Source organism: Trichogramma pretiosum, unplaced genomic scaffold (assembly GCF_000599845.2).
Source record: "Trichogramma pretiosum strain Unisexual culture from Peru unplaced genomic scaffold, Tpre_2.0 scaffold80, whole genome shotgun sequence".
Lineage (NCBI taxonomy): Eukaryota > Metazoa > Arthropoda > Insecta > Hymenoptera > Trichogrammatidae > Trichogramma > Trichogramma pretiosum.
This window is the reverse complement of record NW_019641650.1, coordinates 169,666-187,329: the sequence shown is the minus strand read 5'-3', so window position 1 is coordinate 187,329 and position 17,664 is coordinate 169,666. Positions and strand designations below refer to the sequence as shown.

The window sequence follows — 17,664 nt, the reverse complement described above, 5'->3', positions numbered from 1 at the left end:
TTTCTCTCTCAAATATGCGTAAACAAGAGATTGATCGAGTCGAGCGAATTTATGTCAAGACAACAAGAATAACATTACATGTGGCCTGTCCTTCGAATCGTCATCGTGCCATCATCGGTCACGATGATCGCCGAAAGGAAATTTCTCAACAAATGAATGGTCGCGTGTATAAAATAAGCTCGCGAGAAAAGCACAACAACAGCAGCAACAGCAACGACGGGTATGCGATTCGTTAGTTGCTTTTTTTTGCCATTGCTCTTCGTCAAACGAAATCGAATTCCTGGACGCCGCTCTTAATAATGAGACACGTCAGTGGATTCGATTCGAATTTACTCTCTTTCACAGCTATATACACTGCAACGATGCTGTTATATCTGCAGAGGATGTACGCGCGCGCCTCGCGTCCCGAATTAAAAGGATTAATCGGTGCGAATTGAAGTTCTTGTTATTTTCCGAGGGGGGTTAAAATATTTCTGTCTCTCTGTCTCTCACGGATTGCAACAAATTCGGCGAGTATCAAAGTGTATTTACGCGCGCTGCAATTTTACAATCTGACGCAGCGGCCAAAAGTCGATTATTGATATAAACATACAATACACGCGCGCAACTGTTTAAATATTTGATCAAACGTGTAACGAAAATATCGACGTCATTATACGTATCACGAGAGAGAATTTTCAGAGCTTTTACTCGACCTTTTTTTCTGTTAATTTTATACACGTCAGAGTATTTACATATCTGCAGTTGAATAAAATATCGTCAAAAATTCATGCATCGATGTTTCGAGCAGTGTTGATGGACGGCGGAGAAGGTAAGCGAAACTACGCTTGATTGTAATTATTAAACTATCTTTGTCGCTCTCTCCACAGTGGAATGCGAATTCCTATAGGAAGGTATAATCACTGCCTCGGAGAATTATTAATCGCCGCGTACACGGCATTCTTTATTCATTAATTATGTCCAATAACGATGACGTCGACGTCTTTGAATTAATAAAACGAGGCATCGATATAATTTCGAAGTTGTTACAATGTACACCATAATACACCTCGATCGAAGTATATATACAAGACGCGGTGCAACAACTGTTATATGCGAATCGAAAGTTTGATGCGGAGACACTTATAACGATCGACGCGCCTGGCTCAAACAACAGAGCACTAGCCGTGCCAGAAACGGCAGCAGCAGCAATGGCAGCAGTTGTTTTTTTTCGTCGACTCGGCAATGAGTTATACTTTTTCGAATTTACGACTGCACGGCCGTCGTTGCCGCGGCTTATATGTATATATAGAGAGCGATATTCGACGGAAGAGGCGCGCTACACAGCAAAACACCTATGACTTTTATTCTCTCGCGTTGGCGCGTTGACGCTTCGGTGTGATAACTGTTTTTTGCGCTGGAAACTTTTATGTAACGCTTCTATAGTTGTTGGCGCGACTCGTCGGGTCGCGTTTGCATACGTACACACACACACACACACACACACACACACACACACACACACACTAACTTACACATACACGAGCTCGTTACATACGTGTAAAAATTCGAAACGGAGCTCGCGGAGCGAGTAATAACTGGGCTTTTTTAGCGCTTATATACCAGAACACTGCTGTAAACGTGGACGCGCGAAGTGTGCGTGTGCAAGCTCGACACAGTTAAAACATCGACGCGAGGCAGTTCGAAAATTATCTTTTAATTAGCGAAGAAAAATATAATGCCTGCGTAGAGGAGGAGGAGGAGGATTAATTGCGCGTGTATGTAGCTCGAAATACGTCTTTCCAAGACTCTAATGTACCTCAGCCGTCGTCCCCTTTCCCTCTTTTCCCCCTTAAATTAACGGCGTATATACATGTCTAGGTATAGCGAGCTTTTACCTATTTGTCTTTCGAATTACAAAGTTCCTGTCTTTCTCTTTCTCGTTGCTGCTGCTGCTGCTGCTGCTAGGCAGGCAGCTAGCTAGGTCTGCCTTTCCTCGTGTTCATGTAAACCGAATAACTTATTTCTCGCGAAATCGCGTATTCCGTTTCAAAGCCAACTCAAACTGCCACATAACTTGAAGGTAGCTGGGCTACAGGGAGAGCTACAGCTTCTCTCCTCTCTCACTCACTCGCCTAGCTTCTCTCTCTCTCTCTCTCTCTCTCTACATATACAAACTTTTCTGCAGAGTCGTCGCTCGACGTCGCAGTGGCGGCAACGCGATATAAACGAAACTTTTCTCGTGTTTTCCAATTACTCACGCTCACTCGCTCGGTATATAGCTCTCTTTTTCTCTCTCTCACTCTCCTGTGCGGCAATGATTCATCGAAAAAAACGAGGCTGCGCGAGCTTTAGTCGCTTTTTTCCTCTCTCTGTCTCTGTCTTTTTCACGATGTTTTTTTTTATTTTTTTATTTTTTGGACAAATTTAAAGAGCTGTAATACCGAAAATTGGAGCGAGTGTTTTTTTCCACGTCAAGTTAAAAAAACAAAACAAAAAAAAACAGCAACAACCGTCCTCTGTGGTCGGGTCTACTCTTTAGATAAATTAGCTTTTAACCACCGTGTGTATCTGTGCGTGTGAGTGTGTGTGTGTGGGCTTATATCTTTACCATTGTACTGCGTGTGGAGTAGGTAGCGCGAGCTAGCGAGACAGTCATAAAGTGCACTCAAAATAATTGAAATAGCCTGCGAGAAAAAGAGAAAGAAAAGAGGAGAGAGACTGCGACTGCTGGCGATTGTAAACGTCGTCAGCTGCTGCTGCTGTTACTACAAACCGCGTGAGCTTCTGCTGACCCCTCTCTACACGAGCTCTTCTTTCGAAATGTCATTAAGAACGATAAATATAAGTATGTGTGTACACGCGGAGCTTAATCGCATGTGTGTCGCCGGGTGAATGTATTTTTGTACAAGCCGCGTGTATACACAAAATGCGCTTCGAGCGAGTTGTATTAGGGACGATAAAGAGCAGCAGCAGCAGCAACAGGGGAAAGATACATAAGAAAGCAGTCGAAAATCAAAACAAAGACGGCATTTCGAAATTCGATACGTCGTGAAATAAGGTTACCGACCTTTTTGTCCCGCGAGTGAGAGCGACTATGTAAGCTGTAGTAAATATTGCGTACACTTTTATATATAGCTATATATGTTTACACACTCGCGCCCGCAAAACAAAAACACACACACGTGCGTGCGTGGGTGATCGCGCGCGAGCTTGCGTGTGCACTTGGGCTCTTTTCGTTCTCATGCCGCGCGAACGAGCTACTCCGAAATCTATATATATGCAAGTACCACATGTGTGTTTGTATGTTACGTACACGCGTGACGTATACACATTATAACATGATGAAATCAATCTTTACCTGTTGCCAATGATCCTCGAGCGATGGATGCGCCGGGAAGTAGCCGGTCTCGTGCACGAACTGCAGCTCCCGGAATATATTACCGCTTGGTAGTATATCCATGTTGATGTTTGTGTGTTCGACGAAGATGAAACCAAAATCTGCTGCCACAAGAACGAACGAATGAACAAACTCCACGCACTAGTCGATAATAAACTGCAGAGAGTGCAGTGAAATATTCGAGTTTTCTCTCCTTCTCTCTTTCTCTCTCTTTTGTGCTTTTTAGCTTTTTCTTTTAACTTTGAACTGTAAGTGAATGGTCGCACGCGCACTGCTTATTATATTTTTACGCGCACCCTTTTCGGCCTGACGATAGAGACAGACGGCACTGATCACCACTAGATATATAATAAAAATACGTGAATTCCTTCACTGCTGCTTAAACGTAGTACGTAAAAGCGTACATATACACTCACACGCGAGAAAAAACACTTTGTCAATTCGTTAAATACCGAGCGAAGAAATGGCGGGCACGTGTCGCAATAGCACTACCGACAACGTATTTCTCATCGTAAGCAATTATCGATGTATATTCTCTCTTCTCTCCGACTGCCGCTTGTTGTGTGTGTTTATAATACCGATGTTGCAGCACACAACACACTCGATTATTAAACACTTTCTTTTTTCTCTCTCTCCCTTCGTTTCGATGATGATGACAGTGTCGCTGCCAATGAAATTCCAGAGCCGAGAGAGACGTAAACAACAACAAAGATGAAACTATTTCGAGAAAACGCACACACGTATACACGAACACTTTTTTATTATATTTAATATATAATATATACTTTTATGAATATATTTATATAGATTGAAAAAACACAGACACTATAGAAAGCGTACGTAGGTACGATAGAATAAAACGTATATGACGTACAGACGTTATTTTACGTGTGTATGCGCCGAAATACGGGGGAGTAGTAGCAATAGTAGTAGTAGTAGTAGTAGTAGTAGTAGTAGAAGTAGTAGTAGTAGTAGTAGTTGATATCTCGTTTCGAGGCGCGCGTGCTATACAAAGCCTATATATATTTATTTCTGCTGGCTCTCGGCACGATGGCGCGAAAAGCTGTGCAGCGCTGCGCTGTGCTGGCTAGAACACGAAGAGAGCAGAGCAGAGAGCAGCCCCCGAGAATCCAGGGGTGTGCTTTTGCGCGAAAATGAGAGGTTATGACGAGAGCGACGACGTAGCGACGTTACGGCAGAGGAGCTTTCGCTGCTGGCACGGTGTCGTCAGCAGCATCCCCGAGCGCGCCGACTCGTCTCGCTTGCAGTGCTAGTGCAGTGCAGTGCTGCAGCGCACTTTTTTTTCTGCTAACGCAGACGTTGGCCTGGCTGTTGCTGCTGCTGCTGCTGCTGCTGCTAGTGGTGCTCGTAGTAGTTGCAGTGGTGGTGGTGGTAGTAGTAGTAGTAGTAGTAGTGGTAGTAGTAGTAAAGCCTCGACTCGATGATAACACACACCCACACGCACAGATACACCGACGCCGCTGCTGCTGTTGCTGTATATAGGCTCCCTCCCTCGCTCGCTTTTGCTCGTGCTGTAGTATAAGCAAAGCACCGGCCGGCGGCACACAGACGACGACACAGACACACTCACTATACGTATAGATATATATATAATATGTATGAAATACACGCACGCGCGAAAAAAAAACTTTACATATTCACTTGACGACGAGGAGAGGAGACACTTGACGAGAATGACGAAAGAGAGAAAGGTGATATTTTTCCACTTTTAAAAAAGACTTTGCGCTTCTGTCTTTGTCGATGGCGACGATGATATTTTTCGGAGCACTCAACAACAACACTCAACTATAATCGTGGATTTTTCAATATGATTGATAATGATAAACGTATGCACACTGACACGCGCGCACACACCGACGCACTCTTTTTTTGAAAAAAAAAAAAATAATAACAACGAAGACGAGCTCCGTCGTCGACGACTCCGAAAAGCGTGAGCTTGACGCGCTGCTGCTGCTGCAGTTGTTGTTGATCTTGAAGACCAAAAGTTATGATACGACACTGATCGATGCCCCACGCACGTGATTGTACGTATATCAGAACACGTATGACTTCATCTGTTATACTCTATATACATTCGCGTGTTTCACATGCAACAACAATAATAACCAACACGTTCACATATACAGATCTATATATGTGTGTCAAGTTTTTTGTATATAGATATTAGCGTGTTGTGTTATGTACGTGTGTGGGTACGTTGAACTGTGTGTATATTATGGAGTATATAAGAGTAAATATATGTATATATTGTATATATATATTGATGTATACATATAGTGTATACACATGAATGTGCGAGAGGATGACGTGAGATTAAGCGCGCGAGAGCGCCCAAAGGTGACTGGCGTCGTCTAGCTGAACCGAGATGCGGCTCGGTCTGATGCTGCTGCTGCTGCTAGCTCCGCTGGCGCCGCCGCGGCCGCCGGTCGACAACGAGCTCGATTTCGCGCAAAAGTGGGGGGGCTTGCGCGGCGGCGACGGCAGCGGCTGCGGCAGTTTCGCACACACGGAGGCGCACACGCGATACATATACGTGTACGTGTGTGTGCACACCACCATCACCATGATGTATATAACGCAGCTCGAGGTTCGCGAAACGCCTGCGAGAGGCCGGCACCCATCGGCGCGTTCTGGAGCCGCCGCGCGCTGCTGCAGTGCACGGCTTGGCTTATATTTGCTCGGATGCACCGGCCACTTTTTTGCGACTTACGCGCCTTTCCCGCCAGAATTTTTCGGAGTGAGAGTTTTCGAATTAGTGGCGCATTCGAGATCCGTTCGTGCGATTCGTATTCGTCCGTTAATAACCTTCATTGCCGTTGCGCTATACCTTGTCCGTGCGCGTAAGTTAGTTAGATACTTTTGTGTAAACGTCGATTCGAATATAGTTTTGCGCAACGGCCGCCGATATTGTACGTTACACTCTCGGTGGCGTGCGATATTCCAATGAGACATTCGCAATGTACGCATATCGATATCTAGACCTACGTTACATTCGCGACAAGAAAGAGCGAGAGAGACAAAAGATTTTGCCAGACGATAGGCAGCTCCGCGTATCGTACACCATATAAGCGTATCGAGTTTTTTTGCGAATTTTTTGAGTGCGTTCGTAACCGTTTCTTTTTTCAAAGCTCGGAACGAGTCCGCGCGATCAATTCCGTTGACGAAACTTTCGCGATAGGTTACATTTTTAGCTGTATACGTTGTGTTACAATTTTTGATATTAGTGTGTATTTGTGTGTGTGTGTGTATACGCACGTACCTTTGTCGCGATGCTCCAAAACAGCACTAACGGCCTCGAGTTTTTTTGTGAAGGATGCATGTGTGTGTCACCGTTGCGTGTGGTGTTCGCGAGGCGAGATTCTTCCGCAGACTGATCGATGCCCGCCAAAATCTTGGCATTGACCCCAGCGATCGCGTGGACGTTCGAATCGTCTTCGCGCCCGTTGCAAAATTCGAACGACGTGAAGTTGCGGTCGAGTGTCTGCGGAGTAAAGAAAAAGCTGCATCAAACGTCCGTTGGAGAAAATAGCAACGATTCTTAAAATCGTATAACACAACCGACTCGTTCGAGCTTTGTCTACGATGTCGTTCCAAAAGTGGTCGAAGTAATGACGTAAAAAAAGGCGTAAAACGAACGCCATTCAACGCCCAGAGCTGCACATTGAAAACCAAAAGGAAAATATACGTGCAAATATGTATGCGAGCAGGTCAGAAAATATATATAGCGTTACGTAAAGTACAAACGTGCGTAAGCTCTGTGAGACGAGAGCTAGAGAGAGAGAGGAAAGAAACCACACGAGTTTTCTATGACGATGATCGCGCGCGCGTGATCGTAAAAACGTAGTTTTCGAAAGCCGCGTTAATAGTTTCGCGGTAAAGGCGTACCTTATAATGTAATATGCGTGAACGGCCGTTTTCTTGCAAAGCAACGAAGTCGTCGTCGTCGCGAAGCTTTTCTCTCCTTCGCCTTAGAAATCTGTGGTATCGACGTTAACCTCAATTATTATTCTTTTCTCAGCGTTTTGCACACTTTTTTCTTTTCACATCAACGGTGTCATTTGGCGACGTGTAACGAGTGCAAATCTTGTAGTGATGTTTCGGGGAGGCTCGAAAGGCAACTGCGATCGAGCCGCACGAGGCTTCGGCACCAGCGCATGACTCAAATTTTTGTATAGTAGTGCGTGCGGTGCAATACGTAGCCTCCCTTCAAAATTCATGACTATACTTAATTCCGTCCTGTGCTTCAGTTCGATCTCTAGATGTAGGTGACGGGGGCTGATAGGCCGCAAGACGTGTCATCGCGCGGGTGCTTTAGTCACAAAAATGTTGCTGTTTTCAGGTGTCGGTTACTAATAACCTACTAGTAACCTATTAGCATAATAATGGATACAATTAAAATAATAGATACTAGTAACTTACAAGTAACAAGTAGTAACTTACTGGTCTTGATATTCTTGAATAAAAATATGTTAGTTTCTTTGATTTTCAGATAAGATAATCAAAGGTTCGAAATTTATTGACCCCTTCTGCACCAGAACTCTAGTTCCTTCATAAGGGTTCCATCTCGCTCTGGAGTCTCAAAGTTTCAATTCGGAATAACGTAACATGTAACGGGCTATAATGTGAGCTCCACCTTTCTCATCGTTTTTCGAGTGTTGTTTAGCACCGTTCGAACTTTTTTCTCTTTAAACACCTCGCCAAACTTTGTTTTTCTCCCAATAAAGTTTGACAATTCAAAAGATCCGATATCGCGAGTCGTACTTATGCGCATCGATATATCCTATTGTTGACTTGCACAGGTGTCATTCCATTCTCAACGAGCTGGTTGTTTTGGTTAAATTAATTAAAAATACATTTAATTTTGTATAATATTTTTAAAATACAATGTAGATTTTTAGTTTTTGTAACAAATTTACAGCTATTTATAACTGTTAAGATAGATTTTAGTTATACCGAAAATATTATAGTTGGCGTAAATAAATGGTTATTTGCGGCATCAAAAATTTCGTAATGCATACCACGATTTTTTTCCGTGTACGACGCGTAGGAAAAGGTGTTTAAAAAATTTTCACTATATAAGACCAAAAGAGTGTTCAACAACTTTATTACAATTGAAAACCTCATATGCATTCCATGAAATCTATTTGGAATATTGAGCTTTGATTTTCTACGAAAAAAAATACATTTAAGTTCGATCTACAAGACAAGTACGAAATAATTCCGTTAGTATATTATAAATAATATGATGGCTCAACTAATGTTTGTAAATACTTTCAACAAAAGTGTATGTACTCTGTACAGTTAGTAGTTTATTATGGTTATAGCTTTTGATTTGAAACGCGTGTTTCTTGAATCTAATTAATAATTCAGTAATAAATGTTAGTTGGTGAGTATCCCAAACTTTTAATCAATTTTTAAATTCCATTTTTACTCATGATTACTGGTTTGAAAGTCACAAAATTAACGTTTTCATCAGTTTCAATAACATTTCTGGATACTCATCTTTATTGATCAACCGAAAACAATGGACCAAGATCAAAAAAACTACGCGAGTGGCATGTGTCAAAATTCATTCACAACTCAAGAGAGTGTGACTAGACGCTTTACAATAACGTTCGTAGGAAAAGGAGACTCCTACGAATATCAAATGTACCCAGAGACGTCTGCGATTGAACAGAGCTCGACAAAACAACCCGATACCATCGAAATACGAAAAGACCACGTATGCGACGTGTGCTCAAAAGCGTTTTTAACTAATTGGAACTTAAAAAATCACCACAAAACCATTCATGAAGGACGAAAAGACTTTGTATGCAACGTGTGTCAAAAAGCATTTGCAAGAAATCACAGCTTACAGACCCATCACAAAACTGTTCACGAAGGACGAAAAGACTATATATGTGATGTGTGTCAAAAAGGGTTTATAAGAAATATGACGTTGGAACGTCATCGTAAAACTGTTCACGAAGGACAAAGAGACTACGTATGCGACGTGTGCTCAAAAGTGTTTTTAAATAATCGGAACTTAAAAAGTCATCGTAAAACTGTTCACGAAGGACGAAAAGACTACGTATGTGATGTGTGTCAAGAAGCATTTAGAACTAATCAGTATTTGACAAAACACAAAAAATTAGTTCACGAAGGGCAAAAAGACTACGTATGCGACGTGTGCTCAAAAGTGTTTTTAAATAATCGGAACTTAAAAAGTCATCGTAAAACTGTTCACGAAGGACGAAAAGACTACGTATGTGATGTGTGTCAAAAAGGGTTTACAATAAAGAGCAGCTTAACACGTCATCGTAGAGTAGTTCACGAAAAACAAAGAGATCACATTTGCGACGTATGTCAAAAAGCATTTCGAAGTAAACATAATTTGACAGATCATAAAAAAAGAGTCCATGAAGGACGAAAAGATCACATTTGCGACGTTTGCCAACAAACGTTTGCATCAAAAAATCACTTAGAAACTCATCGCAAAACTATTCACGAAGGACAAAGAGATTACGTATGCGACGCTTGCCAAGGAATATTTACACGACAACACGAATTGACAAAACACAAAAAATTAGTTCATGAAGGACGAAATGACTACGAAAGTGACGCTAATCAAAAAACATTTTTGAAAAATCGTAATATTGCAAAACCCAAAAAAACCTTTTACCAAGAACCAATAGACTACGTGTGCCTCACGTGCCAAAGGGCATTCGAAACGAAATATATTTTCGAGACTCATCGATTATTACACCACACAAGCTAAAGGGACAAGGTGTAACTTGTGTCAGAAATCATTTACCTAACATCCTATAGGTATAGGCTTCAGGTCCGAACTAAGATGTTTCAAAGCATTTGAAGCGAAAAGTAACGTCTAGAAATATTTCGCAAACTATTTTATCATAAAATCACCAATAAATTATCATATCGAACAATCAATGTCATTTTTATTTTATATCACCTCCAAAATATAGGGATAAATTATTTTTTGACCGAGACTAATTTCATCGTTCAATGGAAAGGCAGAAATAATACGTATACACTTCATCTAATTCAGCAAGATTTTCCGTTGTAATATTTATTGAGAAAGGCACACATACGGTTTACGTATTTATGATCTTTCTGTCTCTTTTCTTTCTCGTTGGCTTCAGCCGGCGATTGTTTACCGAGCTATTATAGTTTACACGCTCGCTCGCGCCTGGCCGTGTATTAGCTTTTACGCGATACGCGCGACGCAGTGCTGCAGCTACTATAGTCCATGATGGGCGACGATAGGTCGCAGCAGCAGCGATCGCATGCAAGCGATACACGCGGCAACTGCGATTGTTAATTAAATTCATTTCCAGAGCTCGAGCGCTGCACACACTGCACTCCCTGTGCCGCGCTGCTGCTCGGTTTCCATGCCGAGATATATACAATGTTTTATAATGTATATTTTCGAATTTGTCAGTGCGGATGATTCACGATATTGTGTTACGGTTTCTACCGCTACTATAGGGATGATCTACGCGTCATTATCATTATCATTGTTTATCATTATTATCATTATACTTTATGTAAGTCTTGCCGCAAGTATACGAGCTCACTTTCATAAATAACCGTTATTTGTACCATTTAAAGATTGGCTCGTTGCGCCACGTGTTGTTGCCTGCCGCTGCTGCTACGTTGACTTTTCCTTTCGTTACACATTATGTAGCGCAGCGTCGCGAGTATAGCACAAACGAGAAAAAGCAATAACGCTTCGTTTGCCTTCGTCAAGGCTGTATGGAGAGGTGACGATGTCTCGCGGCTTAATGTGTGCACGCGATGGAATGCGCGCCGCGTGTCTTTGCCTGCATTAAATAGCCGCGCGCGCAGTCACGTTTTCAAGTGGCAGTGTGCAGCGGAGGCCTGTAAGTAGCTTCTGGGGACGATCGCGGCGATGACACTTGCGCGCCTATACTCATAAGTATACCTATTCTGACTAACGTTGCGCGAGAAAAACTGAAAATACGACAGGCAAAGGCAAAAAGTCGACGGTATTATAAAATGCAGTTGCAGTGGCAGCCTATAAGATAAGTACGCGTGTACAGGCGCACGAGAATCGAATACACGCACTGTATACCGAACGTACAGCCGAGTGAACAGGCAGCGAGTGAGTAGTAGCCATCGTTCAGTTCCCTAATCCATGGCAAATCGTCGGACGTTTGCCCGTTGCCGCCTCTGCTGCTGCTGCTGCTGCCACTGCGTTAGCGATGAGCCGTTCTCGCGCTATTATGTCCTGCGGCGTTTGCGATTCGATCCTCGCTTTGTTGCCGATTTCAGCGTATACTCCGTGTACACGCGCGCGTGTGTGTGAACGCAAATGCTCAGGCACACGAGTGCGGATCCTATAGCTCAGCCGCTATTGCAATTTATGGTATGCTTGCGCATCTACCCCTATGTCAAGGCGATCGACTAATTTATCGTACCGCGCGCTGCCGATGACAAAAGCTCATTAAGCTATAAAAATTCTCAACTGTAGTTGTACAACTGTGTAGGTCTACGTTTTTCATGAGCTTTTTAGTTGACGATTTCTTTCTTTTTTTGAAAGTCAATATTCACACGTTATATTGATCGCCAGAATTTTTTTACAATTATGTTACAAATATTACGTGCATTTAAAATGACCTGAAAATAACAATTTAATTGTTAAAATGAAATTCAGATCAGTTTTGTTCCATTTTAAATAATTCAAGTCTTCACCACTAGATGGCGAGTACCTTAAGACATGAATCTGCAAGCGGAAAAATAAAAATTGTATATAAGTTGAAGTACGATTTCAACAAATATCAACAATCGCGAAATGGATAAAGTAGAATAGCCCCTTAACGTGCAGCAAAACCAACGTCATGGCCACCAGCATACGCTTGATGTCGCACGAGAAAAGCCATGCTCGCAATCGCAAGCAGCGCAAATAAATATGCTGATAAATATGCTTATTGCAAGTAATAGAACATTCAAGAGGTTACTCAAAGGTTTTGCACATAGTGCGACGGAGTAATGTTACGTAAGACAAATATGGGATACCGGAAAATAAACCTCTTAATTTAAAATCGTCTTTGTCTGACTTTTTCGCTCTCTCGCTCGTCAAAAGCTTCGCGCTTTGGAAAAAATCCACTACCGGTGACCGAGAACACGTGCGAATTAACATGGAGCAGCGAGAAAATCCTATATTTTCGCCTCGTCCTTGACGACAATTCGACTCGCAACGCACAGCCTACAGCACACGACGCACGCTTGCAACAACAACAGTAGCAACAACAGGCGGCTAGGCGAGCTCGCACAGGACGCCGCCGCTGATGTCGCGCAGCTTGCATCACGGCGTACGCGCTATGTCGCAGCTGCGCGCATCGCATTATGCGCGATACACATAATACGATGTAGCAGTGTAGGTATACGCAGAGCGTTGGCATCCCCCCGTTCATATAGAGGAGGCAAAAATTCAAAGGATCCGTACTATAACAGACTGCGCGCAGGCATATACATATAACAGTAGGCTAGAGAGCGAGAGGGAGAGACAGTGACAGGCCGCGCGCACGTACATGTATACGTACATACAGCTACGATCCTAGAATTTTGCTTGCTCAAGCGCGCGTGTACACACACACACACACACGCTCACACACAATGTAGGCAGAGCGCCCGCAAGCTCGTGCGCGCGCGACGTCACGAAATTAACGCTGCGCTCCGACGAGCTCGAGTTTGAAATTCTCAATTGTATCTGCATTGTGTGTGTATGTGAGTGTGTTCTCGTGAGCGCCAGTCATGACGCATCATTCGCAGTTGCTATGCAGCTCGCGCCGCAGCGCCTATGCCTCTGTATACACGGGAGTTTGATGCTGCGTTTGCTTTAACCTACGTCCTGCTTTTTTTTTCTTTCTTTTCCCTTTTTTGGCCCCAATTTACACCGATGTCACGTTAGTGCCACGTTGTACGCTACGACGATCCGCGATCGTATCCGCATTAAAACAGACGCACTGCATTAGTAATATAACATTTGGAGAAAAATAGAGGACAGCGACGAAGAAGCGAGCGAGCTTGCAAAGTATACCCTCTCGAACGTTTCGTGTAGTCGTCTCGCGCCTGTTCTCTTTGTAATTTTTGTTTTGTTTTGTTCCGCGACATTCTTCCAGCCCGAGCCAATTGTACATTTTGAAAAAGTGAGCAATAAAGTCGGGTCGACTCGAAAGCTCGTCGCTCTCACATTGTCTACGCAGTATACGCCCGCGTATATATACACGAAGCGTGAGAGCGACGGAAGATCGACTACCGCGACTGGAGGCTGCGCGAAGCTATAATACCTCAGACGAAAGAAAGACAGGAAGTTTGCCGCGTTACAAATGGCTGGTACCGCTCTGCATATTCAACTAGCTCGCTCTCACTCTCTCTCTCTCTCTCTCTCTCCCCCTCTGCCTATACTCCTGTAATATCTTCCGAATCCTATCTACGCCCCCTTTCCCGTTTTTCCTTTCTTCACCCGCCTCTGTATCCTCTGCCCTTCGTCTACGCGCATCTCGCAAAACGTGTCCGACGAACGAAAACTGCCTATGCGTGTGAGTATAATGAAAAAAAGCTCGTTTATCGGGTACATTCGGTACAGCGATGATTTGGACTCAAGCTTGGGCGTGCGCAAGCTCGGCCAGCCAAGAGACCCCGTGTCAGGGCAATAGCAGCAAAAAAAAAAAAAAACAAGAGAGAGTCGGGGAAAGAGCAAAAAATCAGGCAATAAACGCGAGAACAAAAGACTTGTATAAACATGACGTAGACGCGCGCACGCACACACGTTGTGTGTGTAAATATCGACGGGTGCAGAGCGCGCGGGGCCGTCGTCGTCGTGTGTTACTACGGCTTTCGCGACACGTCCGTGTGTCGAGCGAGCGGCAAACCACGCAAACGTGCATCCACTTCGAAAAAAGCACCCATCGACGGCCGTTAACGCTTGGTTCTTTCTCTCTCTCTCTCTCGCCTACACATGTCTATATACGTGTACCGTGCACATACCCACCCACCCACTTACACACACATACACACACAAATGTATATAGCCAGGGAGAAACTAATCGGGCCATTTTTACGGCATCAGTCGGTGAATATCAAGAGTGTGAGAAAGTCGCGAACGACAAACGATAGCCGATCCATCTGGCTCAACGCTAACGCCGTGGCGCACTGCTCTCTTTCTCCTCTCTCTCTCTCGCTTTTTTTCACCAGGCCTGGAGCTAGCGATCCAAACGACGCAGCTTCTTCTCTCACTCGCTCTCTCTCTGTACTTTATTCCCTTTTTTTCGTCATTTTCTTTGGAGAGCTACGTTACGCGGCTATATACGCAACCTCCTCTCCCGCGTCAATCTTCGAAGCCCGACGCGCACTCGGTCGTTCAACTCGCGCGCGCGGCCGGGTATTTGCGCTGCTACTGCTGCTGCTGCTGCTGCTGCGGAGCATCGATGACGTATCGCGGCTCGTTTTTCTAGCACCGACTCGATGATTGGATACTTTGTTCTACTCTAGCCGCTAATTCGGCCATTTTTTAATTTTATCCCGCCGGCGCAATTTGCGCGCGCGCGAAAAAAGATACCGCGTGGCAATAGAGGAGCGCCCTCAAAGAGTGAGAGAGAGACGTTACAATTAAGCCGATCTCTCGACGCGCTGCTCTACGCGCGCGCGCGCGCCTTCAAACAGAAGCCAATTTCCTTTAATTTTGCTTTCTCATCTTACTAGTAGAATTAATTCGCCTCTTACTTTTATTATTTCTTTTCCATTTTACCTCGAAACTCACCTTACCTCTTGCCCCTGATGCCTCTTATCACACTTTTTTTTTTTTTAACCGCGGCTTCTAATTAAGAAACTAGATGGTTAACATAATATTCGTCCATAAAAAAATATCAAGAAAAAAATTTTAAAATATATGAATTTCAATTTATTTAATCTTCGCCACTTGTTCTAATAAATATTTTTTTCGTAATTCTTAGAGATCGCTCGGATGAAATGGATTTTGCAGGGGTCCAACGTAGGTCGGTTGACGGCTTTGGAACAACGACAACGGGATCGGGCTCCAATTCTGAATATCTGTTCTAGCGCAAATCAAGAAGAAGAAACTGGCGAATATGCAGAAAATGGGAACCGCGATCATCTGAATTATGGTCAGGGCATCGGATGACTGAAATCAAACAAAAACGTTTATCGTTTGCCCTCGCGAAGGATAAAAAGTTTCAGCAATAATACTCACGTAGAAGCCGAAGATCCAGATGAGCAAACACATGACCACTTGATTCGCGACTTCGGAAATGGCAACGAGCAAACCGGCGTAGTACGGACTCAGGTCCATGTGATTGATCAAGAAGCCACTGGACTGGACGCAAGCCAGCCCCCCAAACACCAGCACGCCCAATTTCACCACATTAAAGACATCTTGTTGATAGTAGGTATGAAAGGAGGAGACGTAGAGGACTCTGAGGAGTATGAGGCCGCCCATCGGCACCGCTCCGCCCAAAAACTGAAAGACCTTGCGGGATCTGTCTCTGGTCAAGCGGCCTTTCGCCACCAGCCAGTCCGAGAGGCAGCCCGAGAGCATAGTGCACGCGATCCCCACGAAGAAGCGCGGAAGCTCGGAAACGATTCGCTCAAACTGCAGGAGTCTCAGCTCTTCGTACGTGGTTAGATGGTAAAAATTGACGGTCATGGTCTGACCGAGTGGCGAGTAGAATTGCGTGGCGAAGTAGACTGCATGGGTGACGATGAGAGTCCACACGGGTAGCGACCTAAACATCTCTGACCACGGTACCAGCGGTCTGTAATTCGGGCTCTTCTGGTCGACGAATTCGTAGGAGTCGTTTTTGTTGCGGGTGATCCAGATGTAAATTGAACCCAGAGTCACGGTTATAAAGGCAAAGACCATGAAGGCTGTGTTGTATAAGACGCACGAGATCAGCCACGAAAAGGGCAAAATAAACCACTTCATCGACAGCACCAAGGAGCCTGGAAAAAGCGAAAAAAATCAGCTATAATTTTAAGTATCGACGTAATTTATGTAACAAAAAGAAGAAATCAACTCACCCACGGTGGCTCGATAGCGTGCGGGCACGTTGCGCGCCAAGATGGTGTAGGCGCTGGGTAGGAAGAACGAATTGACCACGCCGTGCAGCACGTGCCAGGGTTTGTACAGCAGATACGTAACCGCCGGGTAATTGTACGGGTGGTACGGCCATAGGTGGATCATTATCGCGTAGACGCAGTGCAGCACACCGTTCAAGATCAGGCCGTGGCTGAGAAGCCGCTGGGGGCTGTGATGGGACGCCCACCTGCCGGCCAACAGGATGGACCCGACATAGCCCACGGAATACAATACCAACGGCCAGAAGACTTCCCAAGCTGCGAGGAAAAGATTCGTGGCGAGTTACTAATGTACAAGCTTGCGAGAAAAAAAAGTACTTACGTGTAGTTACTGAGAGATTGTAAAGGTTGAGGGATCCATAGTGCATATAGTAAGATTGATAAAATATCAATAGCCCTATGCATACCTGGAGAACCTGAAGTTTATATTTATGTTTACTCTCTGCTGAAACAAAAAACAATCAACTTGTAACCCTTCACTATCACTTTTGACGCGGCTCTTTTGACAAACTTGCGAATCATCTGTTTGAAAAACTGACGCATCGACATAAAGTTTGACGTAATATCCATTTTACCGGCACTCATGAAAATGATTAAATATTTGAGCAGTGATTGAGCAGTGATTGTAGTCAAACCACCACTCGCTGAAAGTGATTTTGTAGCTGTTTTTTTGAGAAGAATCAAAATGTTACCTATAATATCATGGTAAATCGGTGGTTCTCCGCTTTTGCCATAATTTTCTGGCAAAATCCTGTCGCGATCGACGTAATAATCCGTGTGCTCCGAGCAATTACTCATGACTGTAGGCGCGTCCCGGTCGTGTTCTTGGCGACACGATCGAACCGCGACTAAATTACACTGCCAAAATGACAGTGAGATAACGTTTATTCGGGCTGATAAAAATGAGATAATGCTCGAGAGAGCCTTAATGGCCTAATAAACATGAAATTAAGCTATCTATAATTCGATACGTCCGGCCGACAGGTGAGCTGCACGTGCAGCTGCGATAATAATGCGTGTGCGTTTCTTTTTTTTCTCAATGTGTCGCACTTATCCCTCTTTTTTCGGTGAAATTTTCACCAGTCTAAAAGAAAAAAAACAAACAGTCCAAGGTTGGAACAAATAGTGCCTCGCTCACTTTCTCG

At 44.0% G+C, this 17,664-nt stretch overlaps 3 protein-coding genes across 3 annotated transcripts in view; 1 reads left to right on the top strand and 2 right to left on the bottom strand.

Moving 5' to 3' along the window:
- The window catches only part of LOC106660113 (Krueppel-like factor luna), a 275,708-nt gene extending 270,997 nt beyond the window's left edge, over positions 1-4,711 (bottom strand). The window contains exon 1 of the mRNA XM_014382956.2: positions 3,341-4,711. Within this exon, the coding sequence (XP_014238442.2) occupies positions 3,341-3,442 (102 nt within the window). The 5' untranslated portion in view covers positions 3,443-4,711. The remainder of the gene's footprint in view (positions 1-3,340) is intronic.
- Positions 4,712-8,714: 4,003 nt separating this feature from the next.
- On the top strand, positions 8,715-10,319 carry LOC106660132 (putative zinc finger protein 840). The gene is made up of 2 exons (XM_014382980.2): positions 8,715-8,786; positions 8,877-10,319. The coding sequence occupies exon 2, from the start codon at positions 8,925-8,927 to the stop codon at positions 10,155-10,157; it is 1,233 nt and encodes a 410-aa protein (XP_014238466.2). The 5' UTR covers positions 8,715-8,786; positions 8,877-8,924; the 3' UTR covers positions 10,158-10,319.
- A 5,055-nt stretch (positions 10,320-15,374) lies between these two features.
- Positions 15,375-17,317, bottom strand: LOC106659979 (probable anion transporter 5). The gene is made up of 5 exons (XM_014382788.1): positions 17,212-17,317; positions 16,842-16,964; positions 16,463-16,777; positions 15,636-16,384; positions 15,375-15,566 (listed from the first exon to the last, which is right to left on the bottom strand). The coding sequence occupies exons 1-5, from the start codon at positions 17,315-17,317 to the stop codon at positions 15,375-15,377; spliced, it is 1,485 nt and encodes a 494-aa protein (XP_014238274.1).
- Between the last annotated feature and the right edge of the window lie 347 nt (positions 17,318-17,664).

Excerpts from the sequence above, each read along its gene's own strand:
- LOC106660132 (XM_014382980.2), top strand. The coding sequence starts at position 8,925 with ATGGACCAAGATCAAAAAAACTACGCGAGTGGCATGTGTCAAAATTCA.
- LOC106659979 (XM_014382788.1), bottom strand. The coding sequence starts at position 17,317 with ATGAGTAATTGCTCGGAGCACACGGATTATTACGTCGATCGCGACAGG. Across the intron at positions 16,965-17,211 it reads GATTTACCATGATATTATAG|CAGAGAGTAAACATAAATAT; the intron begins GTAACATTTTGA and ends TTTTTGTTTCAG. Across the intron at positions 15,567-15,635 it reads TCTGGATCTTCGGCTTCTAC|TCATCCGATGCCCTGACCAT; the intron begins GTGAGTATTATT and ends GTTTGATTTCAG.